The sequence below is a fragment of the Rhamphochromis longiceps genome, linkage group LG9, assembly GCF_057381845.1.
Source record: "Rhamphochromis longiceps isolate RC_006_pf linkage group LG9, R_longiceps_female_GT1.1, whole genome shotgun sequence".
Classification (NCBI taxonomy): Eukaryota; Metazoa; Chordata; class Actinopteri; order Cichliformes; family Cichlidae; genus Rhamphochromis; species Rhamphochromis longiceps.
In genome coordinates this window covers 4055946-4069042 of record NC_140565.1, presented here as the reverse complement: position 1 = coordinate 4069042, position 13097 = coordinate 4055946, and the positions used below count along the sequence as shown (strand labels likewise).

The window sequence follows — 13097 nt, the reverse complement described above, 5'->3', positions numbered from 1 at the left end:
TGTGTTTCTGACCATATGAACAACAGTTTTTTCAAACACACGGGTTCTTAACCAATACATTTTTTAATTTTAATATTAAAAAATTTAATATTTACAATTCTTCAGCCAGGATAGGAGAGCAGAAAGGTGAAGCTGTCGATGTATATTTCAGATAAGCAGTACAAACTATGTTTTAATCTGATCTAGTGAAGGAAGCTGTTGAAGCTGTGTGAATCAGGAGAAGAGGGGATCGTCTCTGATAAACTTTCTGTAAAACTCACCACACACCGCTGATGTATACTGCTTGTAAAAAAATCACATCAGCAATTTAAAAATGTTTGGAAGTGAAGTTTATTATGTGCAGAACAACATGAAGAAATGCATGGTCATAAACAGGTTTCTTTACTTAAGTACGTTGTGTTTACTAATACAAAAGAAATGAACATTAAGTATCCATTAATTACCCTTTCTAACTACAATCTGTTTCCTTTCATTCTAAATTTGGCTTAATTTTAAAAACTGAATAAATTGACAAAAATGAATAATTTTATACACACTGATTGGCTTTCGAAAACCACCAGGTGGGTGGGGCCTCCGCGAGAGCGTTGTGCCTGAGATGACCAAATCAAAAACATCAAATAGCCCGGTGTAGAGAAAAACCAGAATCAGTGTGTTTAGATCAGTCTGAAGGCTGACCTCGAATAGGTTATTTCTACATAACGTACCTCATTATTTAAAACTATTGTGAGGTTGTAATGTAATATAATATCTATAGATTACTTTTTTTTAAACGTAACAGATTTTTGGATCATCTCTTATTCTACAGTCATGTGTTCATTTGTTCATTCCTACTTAAATTTTACTTTCTGAATGCACTCTTGCAAAGTCTTTTTCTGTAACAAGTAAAGATCTGTCAATATGTTGCTCTTAAATATAAATCCAGTATTTATAGTTCTCAAAGCTGAAGTTTCTCAGCTTCATCAGTAATGGAGCTGAACTCTGACCATAAGAGGGCAGCCATGGTCAGAATAAAACAAAAATAAACCTTTTAAAGCTTATATACCATCTTTCATAAGGCTATGTACAGAATATACAGAGAACAAATATTTTCCTTAGGGACAATATCATTTGTTACATAACTTGGTGGCAAACTAGGTTTGTGGTTGATAGCAGACAATTTGTACACCAGGAGCTACATGAAATAAAATTTAAAAATCTTCTGCAATTAGATTTTTGGTTTAAGGACTTTGGCTCGAATAATGAAGATATAGAAGTTTGAGTCCTAGACGCTAGTTCCTGGAAACCGAAAGTTTCACTCTTGATGAACTCATCCCTTCCTTCAGTTGGTTGTAAAACCATGACTTGCTCGTTCATCCATTCACTTCTGCTTATCCTTTTCAGGGTCATGGGGGGCGCTGGAGCCTATCCCAGCTGTCGTAGGGCGAGAGGCAGGGTACACCCTGGACAGGTCACAGGGCTAACACAGAGACAGGACACAACCAATTGCACTCACATTCACACCTATGGGCAATTTAGTGCTTCCAATTAACCTATCCCCACTAATTGCATGTCTCTGGACTGTGGTGGAAGCGGGAGTACCTGGGGAGAACTGGTGGAACTGAACTCAGGATCTTCTTGCCGTGCGGCAACAGTGCTAACCACCGTGCCATGGTGCCCGGGCTGACCTGTTATTCCCAGGCAGTCTCCCATCCAAGCACTAACCAAGCCCAACCTTGCTTAGCTTGCGAAATCAGACGAGTGCTCAGGGTGGTATGGCCGCAAGCTGGTTCGCTAAATATCCCTATAATCATTTGGTGTCGTTTTTGTGTTCATGTAGCTTCTGCTGTTTTGACTAACAGACATATGCCTCTTTAACTTTGGGAAGTGTTTCACCAGCAGATGCCTGAAGTGGTTCTGGAATTTCTTCCCAACAAAAGTATAGAATACAGGACTGATACAAAAGTAAAAGTAGGCAATGGTGCGAGTAATTTGAAGTGCATAACCCAGTTTCTGTTTGTCCTCACACTCACTCTTAACTTCATTGTTAATGTTCATCAAGTGTACAACATTGAAAGGAGTCCAGCACATGAAAAACAACAGCACAATGATGAAGATGAGCCTGACTGTCTTGAATTTGCTTGCAATCCTGGATGACATAACAGTGATTGCAATCCTACTGTAGCAGTAGAAAATAACAATCAGTGGGAAAATCAAGAAAACACTCAGCTGAAGGTAAAACCCAGATTTTCTCAGCTTGTCCATATCGACATAGGTAAGGTTTCGAGGGTACTCCTCACAAAAAGTTTTGTTATCAAGACTAGAAAAGAAACTACTATAGATAATCATTGGTCTGATACATGCTAACCCACTGACTAGCCACACAACAGTGCAGGAGATTCCTGCATACTTTCGATTTCTCACTTGTGAGTCATTCAACGGGTACAGAATTGCAAGGTACCGATCAAAGGTCAGAAGGGCTAGAAAGAGTACAGAGCTGTAAAAACCCAGATAGTAGACAGTACTAACAATCTTGCACATAACTTCGCCAAAGATCCAGTTAGAGAGCTGCATGTAGACTGCCATGAAAGGAAGGCTGATCATGAAGATCAGGGAGGACATCACAAGGTTCAGCAGCAAGATGTTGGTCACAGTGGTCAGCTGATCAAACCTAGAAAGCAGTCAACATAAAAAGATTCACAGGTCAGTCATCATGAAACAATCTAACCTCAGGTGTTTTCCAGGTAACAGAGATCAGTGGAACCTTCAGTGAAGTAAATCAGCACATCTTTAAAATCAGTGGCATTTCTGGATGTCATCATTACCATGGAGTCTGAGCAAAGATATTAAATTATAAAATAATATTTTGGAATGCACAAATACAATTAGTGGAAAGTACATTGACTTCTTGGTAGGACAGCACCTTCTAAGCTTCTGCTGCTGTGCCCCTGACAAGCATGTTAGAGAGTCCACAGATGTACCCTCAGTAAGAAAATGTCTTGAAAGTTTATTTTGTGACCCAGAAAGAGTAATATTTCAAACTCTTTCGCCATGCTCCTCCGCCATTGGCGCTTTTAAAATGTATTGTTATATTATATTAGAAAACCAATAACAACATTATCATCCTTCTGGCAGACAAGAGTAGATGCACGGCTTTGCTAAACCAGAAAGAGTATCACAAGAAAAACATTGTCACCGGTCAGTAGCAAAGATACTTATGACCTTCAGGCAGAAACATGGGTGTGCCAAGGATTCCCCAGTTTCACCCATTGTGGCCAACTTGTACATGAAGAACCAATGACTGAACCAATGACTCAAGTCATTGGTTCAAGTACGTGGATGACACCTGGGTGAAAATCAAATCTCAGCATGTACCACAATTCACTGATCACGATGAAATGAAGAGTTCAAGCTAAACGCAGAACAAAAATCCAGAGTTTAATACTCAAAGAAGACCTGCAGGCCATTTGTGGCATTAACAAAGCACTAAAAACAACAAAACAATACAAAAATCCTAAAAAGCCAAAGTAATGACACACTTGATGCAGACGAGTCAAAGAGCAGAAGTCAAGTACAAGCTGCAGTCATAAACCGGAAATCAAAAAGAAGCAACAGTAGGAGGCACTGGAAAGTGTGAGTACAGAGACAATCTGAAGACTGGGGATACTGCTGCACATATGAACATACACAAGGGTCAGTGATTAACTGACTCAACGCAGGTGTGACAAACAAAGCAAGGGACCTGGAGCGCGTCTCAGATGACATATGACAAGAGGTGGGGTACACTACAGAGGTGGATGGTTAATCAATTAACTCTGTCTACTGCAAACTAGTTCTATTAAAACTTTGTAGATTTCTCAGAACTCTACGATGGAAAAAGGTCATGCCATTTGAGTTCAGCTTTACCCTTTTTCAGAATGTTGAGCACATCAGCGTAAGAAGTATTGCATCTAGTGCCTGCCATACAAACCTGGCTTTTATCGTGTTGCATCAGTTGGAAAGAGAGGTGTAACACAAAGTGAGTTTAGACTCAGCAAAAACCACTGGTCATGAAAACTGTTGTCGTTTTACCTCAGAACCTTCACCATGGTAAAGATAACGCACGTAATCTTAGTAGGTGGTTTTGTTCAAAGCTTTAGCTTAAAATTAGCTGTCAGTGTCACGTTTTCACCAATTCTAAACATGTTTTCAGGCCAGTGTAGATTCTCTACTGGAAGACTGTATTTTATATGTGCAAGTCATTAAGCTGTATCTCAGTAACATCATGAAACAGGCCCAGCTGTAGAGTTACTGCAAACCGTGCATATCTATATAAGATATACTCAGTTGGTATGCAGAAACTATAATCTGTAATCTGTTGCTATGTCTTATGTAACGGTGATGGAACTGCAGCTAGTAGAACACAGTAAACACACTAAAGTGGTTTTTCACATTATCTTAATTAGGCTATGGGACAGTATCCTTTAATGTATCTAGTTTAAAGTTTCAGAGCTGCAATGTGCAACTATCATGTTGGAAATAAACAGCATCACAAAGATGAATAACTCTATTCAGGTGCAATATTTTGCGTTATAGAAACAATGCTGAATTTTAAGGTTATTATGTTCTTTATTAATTTTATTTTTATTAATAAAATGTATTTTTCTTCAGCTTCAGAAATTGTCACTGACTGGAGTAAGTGGGATGGTTTGAAATCCCCCTTCCTACGTGCATTTGCACAGAGCCTGAAGCAGGAAACTTACTTAGCCCTTATCTCTGACTGGGGTTTGAGGTTTTGTCAAGCTACTGCACCAGCGTTAGTTTCATTGATCATTTTTGTTAACAACCTTTTTTTTCTGATGAAAACAAAACGATAACTAAGTAAAAACTATGATGAAATGTAATGCCACTTTCATCGACGAACAAAAATGAGATCAGCATATTCTGAAGAGATAAGAATCAAAATGATCACTGTTTCTCATGAAAGCACAACAAAATGTCAACACCTGGGAGGAAGAGATGTGTTGACATGTGGATGCATACACACAGGTTAGCTGACTAACTGAATATATGGAAAGATCAGGTTTTCCATCACTGAATCTTTTTCCTCCCCTGATGGCGCTGATATATCCCAACAATGTCATCATTCATTATCCCTGATAAGGATCAGCGGATGGATGGATCTGAAAAAGTGTTTCAGAGAGCATGAGATGTTGTCATGCATGGATGGTCCACCGTGTAGTCAAAGGTGCATCATCACCAACAAAAGATCTTGGCAAAAAATTATTAAAACTCTGAACATAAATAAAGGTGACACTGCTGTACGTATGGAAACAATACGACACCAAATACATGCTGACAGAGCTAAAGGTTGGCTAATACTCTTAGTTTTACTGATTTTAACTAAAAACATAAATTTAAAAGAAGAGCAAGGCACACTTATCACAAATTTTTAAAGCTATTAAAATTATGACGGCTTAATTTGACTGGTTAATATATTTGGTTTGGTTGCTGTTGTTGGATTCCACTGTAAGCCTCTGCTACAAAGCAGGCAGGTGAAATCATTTTAGAGTTAATCTTGAGGTTTCAGTGTTTCAAAGGCAGTTTGCTGTTTACTGGTGTACTTCACCATGGTAAATTATGCCGCAGCCTGTTCTTGAACACGTTTGGCCTGCAGGTGTTTGTTGACCAAATTTGAGATTTGCAAATAGTCTGCGTCTTTGAGTTTTGGTTTTAGATTCATTAGTTTTTGCTGTCCAAATGTTAACCACCACTCAGGCTGCAGCTGAGCTCAACAATGCCAAAACGTTCTTACGTACACAATCAAATGTTAACTCAATGACATAAGCAATGGTTATTTGGCACTATGGCCTTTTAGTGATAGAACTGTAATACTGGTTAATACTGGTTACTAGTTAATAGGCTTATTAACTAATCTATTCTTGCTACCTTTCCTTTCTCGCTTCACATACATTTAAATACTTTTCCACTCACACAAAGAGCTGCCGCTTTGCCTTTAAAGCCTCGTACAGCAAATACCTGCATTCTTGTTTGACATTGTATTTAGGCTTTGATTTACTGGGAGCTCTATTTTGTATTTTATGTTTAAGTCAGCTCCTTTTTAGTGTAAATCTTTCACTTTCCAAGATGTTTTGTACAGTGTTATTGTTTATTAAGACAGTTATTTATTTTGCTTTGGTTTGGCTGTTTTAACACAGTGAATATATCTCTTATCTTACCGTCTTAAAATCAGTTACACTGCTAGATCTATTTATGTACCTAATTGGTCAGAATGTCCCACCTTTCATATGAACGTGTTCACAGATTCAGGACTGACTAATTAAGCTGATAATCACCTTTGTATGAGCTGATTGCTGATGTTGAACTAGTTTTACTGTAGGACAGATCCGACATCTCCACTGGGTTCATTTTATTTTCACACCTATAACTTTCATGAAATGGTGCAACAAGCCACTTTTAACTTGCACTGAAGCATAACCATCACAGACTTGTCATATTTTTACATTGTTGTTTTCATGAACTCTACAGTATTCGTGTAATAAGAAAAGGCTGAATGTGGCTGTACTCTAAGACACGGCAACTCTTTTCCCTCGTACATCTTATGAAGAACCCAGTCGAGAACTTTACCAGACTAGACCACAGGTGTTGCTAAATCAGTCAGCATTACCATCTTAGGAATTACAGCTTAAATTTTCACCTAAAAGTAATGTGAGTCACAGCAGGGATGGGAATTCCGGCTCGTTTTAGAGAACCGGCTCTCTCGCTAAAAAGAGCCGGCTCTTTCGGCTCCCGAGCCGCTCAATAAGTTGTTTTATTGCTTGAATTAATTTATTATCAACAACAATATAAAATAGAATTCAGTGCACGAATAAACTTCCTGAATCCTTTATCATCCACAACTGAAAACACTTGGATATCAAGTGCAATCATTGGCGGGTCTTCATTCACTGAGTTCTCACAGAGTCTCATAGAGCTCTGGGTTGGTTTAGGTGGTTGTGGTGGTATATGCATGATGCTGTAGATACTGCAGCAAAAGCAGCAGCAACGGTTGCAGTAGACACGCTGGCACCTTCATTACTGACTGATTAACTGACTGTGTTTTATCGTCCCATTGCACTGATGGGTGGACAGTTCTCAGGTGTCTGTGCAGGTTGAGAGAGGGTGACCGACCCGCCACAAGTCTCAAGAGTTAAATCAGTAGAAATTCATTCAAGATCTTTTATTTAATGCCAACACTGCAGAGAACAAAATAATCCAGCTTTGTTAGACTAACTTACCGACAGATGATGATGAGGACTATCCCGTTGCAAATGACACTGAAGGCAAACATGAAGTAGTAAAGGATGGACAGCAGCGCTCCCAGTTTGTTGTCATTGTCCCTGGTGCATGGTACAGCTTCTGTATATTCGCTGTAGTCATAATCCGAGTCAGTCGTATATTCCATCTTTGTGTCAAATGCTTAAAGGAAAGTCTGACAAACAGAAATGTAAGAAAACACCGTTTACAATACATTCAGAATGACGTGAAAATTAGAAAACGATCAAGTCTTAACCCTTGAAAAAAAAGCCAGAAAATCCTTATTCTTTGGAACTGAGATGTTTATTAACCCTTATAACAAAATCCACAAACTTGTTTTTGCTAGATCGTGTTATGTATGATATATTTTTAATTATATATTTTTTGTATCGCATGTGAGACATTGGGGGGAGTTTTGCAACTTTTATTTAACATTGCTGTTAACAAAGTTTTGTCCATAACATTTTGAAACAATTTGATGAGATATATGTCTCAGAAACTCATGTACCAAATATGATACAGAGGGCATTATAGGGTTAACTCTATTTGGAATGATATAAGAAGGTGAAGCTTTAAAAATAAAAAGACAGGAAGCCTGAGGAATGAAAGCAAATGTAAGCATGAACTGACTTACTGTCTGTCCTATTTCTTCTGCTGCTGTCCGACTCTGATGATAGAGTTTGGTTATCTGTGTTTAAGTTACCAACACCAGAGGAAGTTACATTATCTGCCTTCAGGGAGGAGCTGTTGTCAATTGTGCTCAAAGCAGCAGAGCAGGGTGTTCTGTTTATGACGTGACATGAAAGCCACAGCAGGGACTGAGAAGACTTCAAAGGATCGGGTCATGAGGTGGCAAAATGATCAAGCTTGTTTGATATACAACTGGAACAGAAGTGACCCACACAAGGTAGAGCAGTATTCTAATGAGACTCTGCTAATGTGTGTTCAAGAAGCTCCCGTACTTTGGAACAATTCCCACCCCATTTCCATAGTCGAGCACTTCTCCTGTGTTTAGACTAAAAACTGCACTGCAAAAACACAATGCATGTGAGCTGCACTGGTGATGTAATTTTGCTTCAGGAACCTTGGAGTAAAGTACGATTAATTGTAACCCTGGTCCCACGTAGCTATGGTCAAAGCTAGACTGCGTAGTACAACGAGACTGGGCCTGGGTTCGTTATACTTCTATATATGAATACCAATCCCTTCTATAAATAAAGGCCACCACAGCTGTATCTTACACAAATTGCTCCCCTATAAGCATTTATTTGGGGAAAGAAAAACAAATAAACGTAATGTCAAAGCACACACTGTCCTTTACCTCTTGCAGATCACAAATATATAAGATCGGGACCGCAGGTAGTCGACCTCAATCACGCAAACGTCTACCACTTGTTCCGCCCCAGAGAGGTGTCACTCTCTCGTGGATGATGATGTGTTCTGGAGTGAACTCCAACCCAAGCTTCACTGGTCTGTTTCCCAACTCGTGACGTGTGGATCCTTGTAGACGTATATGTTCAATCAAACCAAACTTAAAATTAACCAAGTAATTTTCTGTGCTGATCAAACAGTAAGTGAAAAGTGAGCAAAATAAAAATGTCATCTTTCACCTTTTTAAGAGGTTTCAATAAACCGTGATGTCAGGGTATGTGAAGTCAGGTGCAGCTGAGTAACCCCCATCAACCCACCCCCACCTGTTTTTTTTTTTGCTTATTTTCCTGAAGTGGTTTGCGGTTTATTTTTATCCACCACATTTTCATTTTGCATGAAATGGAAACATTATAATTTTAGAAATACTTCAAAGTCTTGCAAAGGTTTGCGCTGCGGAAGAACAACGTGACAAAATGGAAACAGACTGTGAAGGGACATTCAGTGTACAGCTAATAACAGACCTGAAACATGAAAATCACGTGTTCATTCAGCGATAAGGAGTGTTTTACACATTCTTTTTCATATTCTACTGTCTGCTAATTGCACTCAATCTCATTATAGCCTCTTCTGCATTTTCTCTTCAGCCAGGTTTCGTCTGCACCAAAATTTGTCCCATCTGTGCTTTACTTCAATAAACCAGCTATAAATTAGCACAGAGATGGTTTGGGTGGAAATATATACATAGATATAGATCTATTTATCTATCTACATATATATTAGTATACATAATAGGTGTGTGTATTCGCGTAGCTGTTGGTATGCAGTGTGTGTCTGCAGGTGCTTCTCACACATTTGTCGCAAACTTACCACAACAACCACAGAACAACAACCACGGGAAATGCTGAGCTGGTAGTATCATTTCACCTAAAATCTCCTTTCTTTACCAGGACCAAGTTTTTACTGTTACTGTGAAATTCTTAGAAAGTCTCAAACGTCTACAATAGTTTTTTCCAGGATTTCAAAGCATCTAATTGTCCTCATGTACGGAAACTCATGTACGGGTTCATCTACGTCAGAGTTCAATTTGGTTTTTGTTTGTGTTTTTCAATCACCCGTTAACCACAAGTGCGTTGCATGTCCTATGGAGGAGAAGAAGACAGTGTTTTACTCCAAGTATCTCTGTTGAACTGAAAATCTTTGACTAACACTTTGCAGCTTTGACTTTTAGTGGGCAGCACTGTGTGTAATTTTAAAATGACTGAAAGGCTTTAGACTGCAGCTGTCATGCGTCACATGTATTTAGAGTAAGCTGTCTAAATAGCACATGAATTATGAGCATATATAAAGTATATTTAAATGAGCTGTGATAGATCTGTGGAAGTAATATTCACAAAAAAGACGTACAACAAAACGCAAAACACATTTAAATAAGTCTATAAAATGATTGTGTTTCGTGACACTGGTCGGCCCCTCGTTTGTACCCCAATCATTCTAACATCATTTCCTGTTGCTCGTGCTGTCTTTGACAGCAGCTGCACAGAGACCTGTAATCACGCTAACATATTATTTATCCAACATATTGGATAAGAAGTGGTTAAATTGGTTAGGTGATCTCTAAGAGCACTTAGAGATCACCCAACCAATTTGTACCACACAGTAGGACATATTATTATTTTTTATTAAAATATCACAAACAGTTGGAGAGATCAGCACTAATTAGGGGAGTTAAGCCCATATTGACACCTGCTAATCAAAGTATGTATGCCCCTAACTCCAGTCTACAATTCTCATAAAGGTGGCAGCTTTCCATAAACATGCCTGGATTACTAAGTTACTAAGTCCTGGAAGCTTTTTAAACATGTAGGTCTAAGAGATTAACTCACCTCATTATTGGCCACAGTTGTGACCAAGTGACCAATAAAGGAAATGACCTTTTTTTATTTGTGCACTGGCTTCATTTTACAACACTGCAAGTTGCCACTTGCCCTGAGCATGGAGGAAACTGAGCTTATTTTTTTATTATGGCACATCCTGTCAGACTGATTCAAACACACACAGTAAATTTGTGCTTTGTTAAGACAAGGAATAATTTAATTTATGAAAACCTGTTCAAGCATAAGCACCTTATACTCTATGCTCCCTTAGTTTTTCATTTAAGCTCTCTTCAAGTTTCAGATATTTATGATTAAATTAGATATTTAAAAGGATCTAATCTTTACTGTAGGAGTAAATTCTTAGAAAAAAAAAGCTTTGCCGTAGAATTTTGATTAATTTAATTTCATCCCAAACTGACCCAATAAAATATAGTTGGAACAAAATTGAAAAATCCTTCATTTTAAAAAGTAAATATTCTGTCTACCACCTGTGGCTGAGGTTGTAGACTTGTAGGTGAAGACAAACTGCACAGTGTCCATCGATTCATTCTCTTCTGCTTATCCAATTCAGGGTTACAGGGGTGCTGGAGCCTCTCTGAGCTACCACAGGGTGAAAGGCAGAGTACTGTATACCCCAGAAAGGTTGCCAGTGTTTGTAGGGCAACAAACAAACAACTATTCACACTAACATTCACACCTACAGGTAACGTAGACTCAGCAGTTTACCTACCCCTACTAAGTGCATGACTTTAGAATGTAGGAGGAAGCTGGAGTTCCCAAAGAGAACCTATGCAAACAGGAGCAGTGTAAACTCCACACAGAAAGATCCCAGAGGATCCAATACCTTCTTGCTGTGAAGCAACAGTGCTAACCACCATGTGACCATGCTTCCCAAAATTGCACACTGTCACCAGAATATTCATTCAACAATAGAAGCAAACTAGATAAAGTTGTGTTTCTTCTGAAAATGCAGGGTGAATGCCGTGTAATGGAAATTGTCTTCCGAAAACAGCTGAAGAAGCAGAACTATCTGCTAAAAAGAGGCAAAACCTGAAGGGTCACAGGTGGGATCCCGCGCCGCCCGCTATTAGAGCACCTGCTCATCCTGCGTGAGCTAAACCAGCAAGCTGAACTTGTCTGCTGACAATTGTTTTGCTATGGGTAAAATTCGAACTCATGCCTCCCGCTCTCAGAACGCCTGCTCGTATCAGTGAGCTATAATACAACTCACCGCGGTGAGCTAAACTGGCGGCCACACTTGTAGTGTGGTCCAATTCATTTCAATGGGACAAAAATATGGAAAAAAAAAGCTTTATATTTTAAAATGTATAAAAGTAATGAACACCGAAAGATAAAGGTTACAAGAGCAGAAATGGCAGAGTATTTTAAAATTTGAATGGTGAAAATAGCACAAAAACTGTGGGAGTAGTTAAAGGCCAAGGAACGGAGCATCTAGAATAATAATAATATGAACCAGAAAAAGTTGCATTTCCTGCGAAAATTCAGTGTGAAAGCAGTGTAGCAGAAACTGATTTCCAAAACCAGCTGAAGAAGCAGAACTGTCTGCTGAAAAAACAATGTTGCCATGAGAAAGATTCGGACCTGGGCCATCCACTCTAAGGACGCCTGCTCATCTTAGTGAGCTAAAACACAGCTCACCCTGGCGAGCTAAACCGGCGATCACACGTGTATTTCAAAAAGTATAAAAGTTACGAGCACCAAAGATATAACTGGCATTAGCAGAAAGAGCAGACTTTGAATGGTGAAAGTCCCATAAAAACTGTGAGAGTAGTTAAACAGCAAAGAAACGGAGCAACTAGAGTAATAAGGTAGAAGAACAAATATTAAAGAGAAACAGGAACTCAATAGTGTGACGGCAATCACACCATTACACACTAATTATTTGAATGCCTACGGCATGCACACATACTGGACAGCTGCTTAGACTCAGTATGAAAGCAACATGGAGCATACACCCATGGTGGAAGGTTACTTTTAAAATGTATTCCACTACAGATTACAGATTACATGCCCCGGAATATATTTTGTAATGTATTTCATTACATTAAACAATGAGAGTAACATATTCTGAATACTTTGGATTATTTAATATATTATCATGCTGTTTACAGCTACATGAATGTCCTATTGCTGTGTGATTTATTACTATCACTGAAGGTTACTCTCCATACCAGTACCAACTAGATGTTTAAATCTTAATATAAAATGAGTAACAGTAGGTGGACATTACATGCTTCCAGCTCCCGTTTCTGCTCGGTGACAGCTCGTACTTTTCTCTCCCTCCTCGCTCACAGACACATCACGGGTGTGACAGTCCATTCTCCCTGCAGCACGGACTACACTGCCCATCAGGCTACATTCTTTAGGGCGATGCCTGTAACACTCTGCCTGTTGCCTTCATTATTTGCCTTATTTATTTGAATAATTTTTTTAAATATTTCTTCACGCCATTATGCGGCCGTAAGTGGAGGTGACATGGGCCGCGAGATTGAGACGCAGGCATTAGAGCCTCTGTGTGTGGGTTTTGTTTCCACGCAGGTGGAAATATACAGAGAGAGG

General features: G+C 39.0%; 1 protein-coding gene across 2 annotated transcripts; it reads right to left on the bottom strand.

Annotated features, from left to right (window-relative positions):
• Window positions 1-320: 320 nt before the first annotated feature.
• On the bottom strand, window positions 321-7942 carry LOC146661559 (C-C chemokine receptor type 1-like). Of its 2 annotated transcripts, XM_085418054.1 has the most exons (3): window positions 7907-7942; window positions 7254-7447; window positions 321-2647 (listed from the first exon to the last, which is right to left on the bottom strand). In XM_085418054.1, the coding sequence occupies exons 2-3, from the start codon at window positions 7418-7420 to the stop codon at window positions 1771-1773; spliced, it is 1044 nt and encodes a 347-aa protein (XP_085274180.1). In that variant the 5' UTR covers window positions 7421-7447; window positions 7907-7942; the 3' UTR covers window positions 321-1770. The 2 variants fall into 2 exon arrangements, with proteins under 2 accessions (XP_085274180.1, XP_085274181.1); XM_085418055.1 differs by lacking the exon at window positions 7907-7942 and having other exon boundaries at window positions 7254-7542.
• Window positions 7943-13097: the final 5155 nt, after the last annotated feature.

Coding starts and splice junctions, on each gene's coding strand:
- LOC146661559 (XM_085418054.1), bottom strand. CDS start 7,420: ATGGAATATACGACTGACTCGGATTATGACTACAGCGAATATACAGAA. Junction 2,648..7,253: donor GTCCTCATCATCATCTGTCG/GTAAGTTAGTCT, acceptor ACTGCTTTCTAG/GTTTGATCAGCTGACCACTG.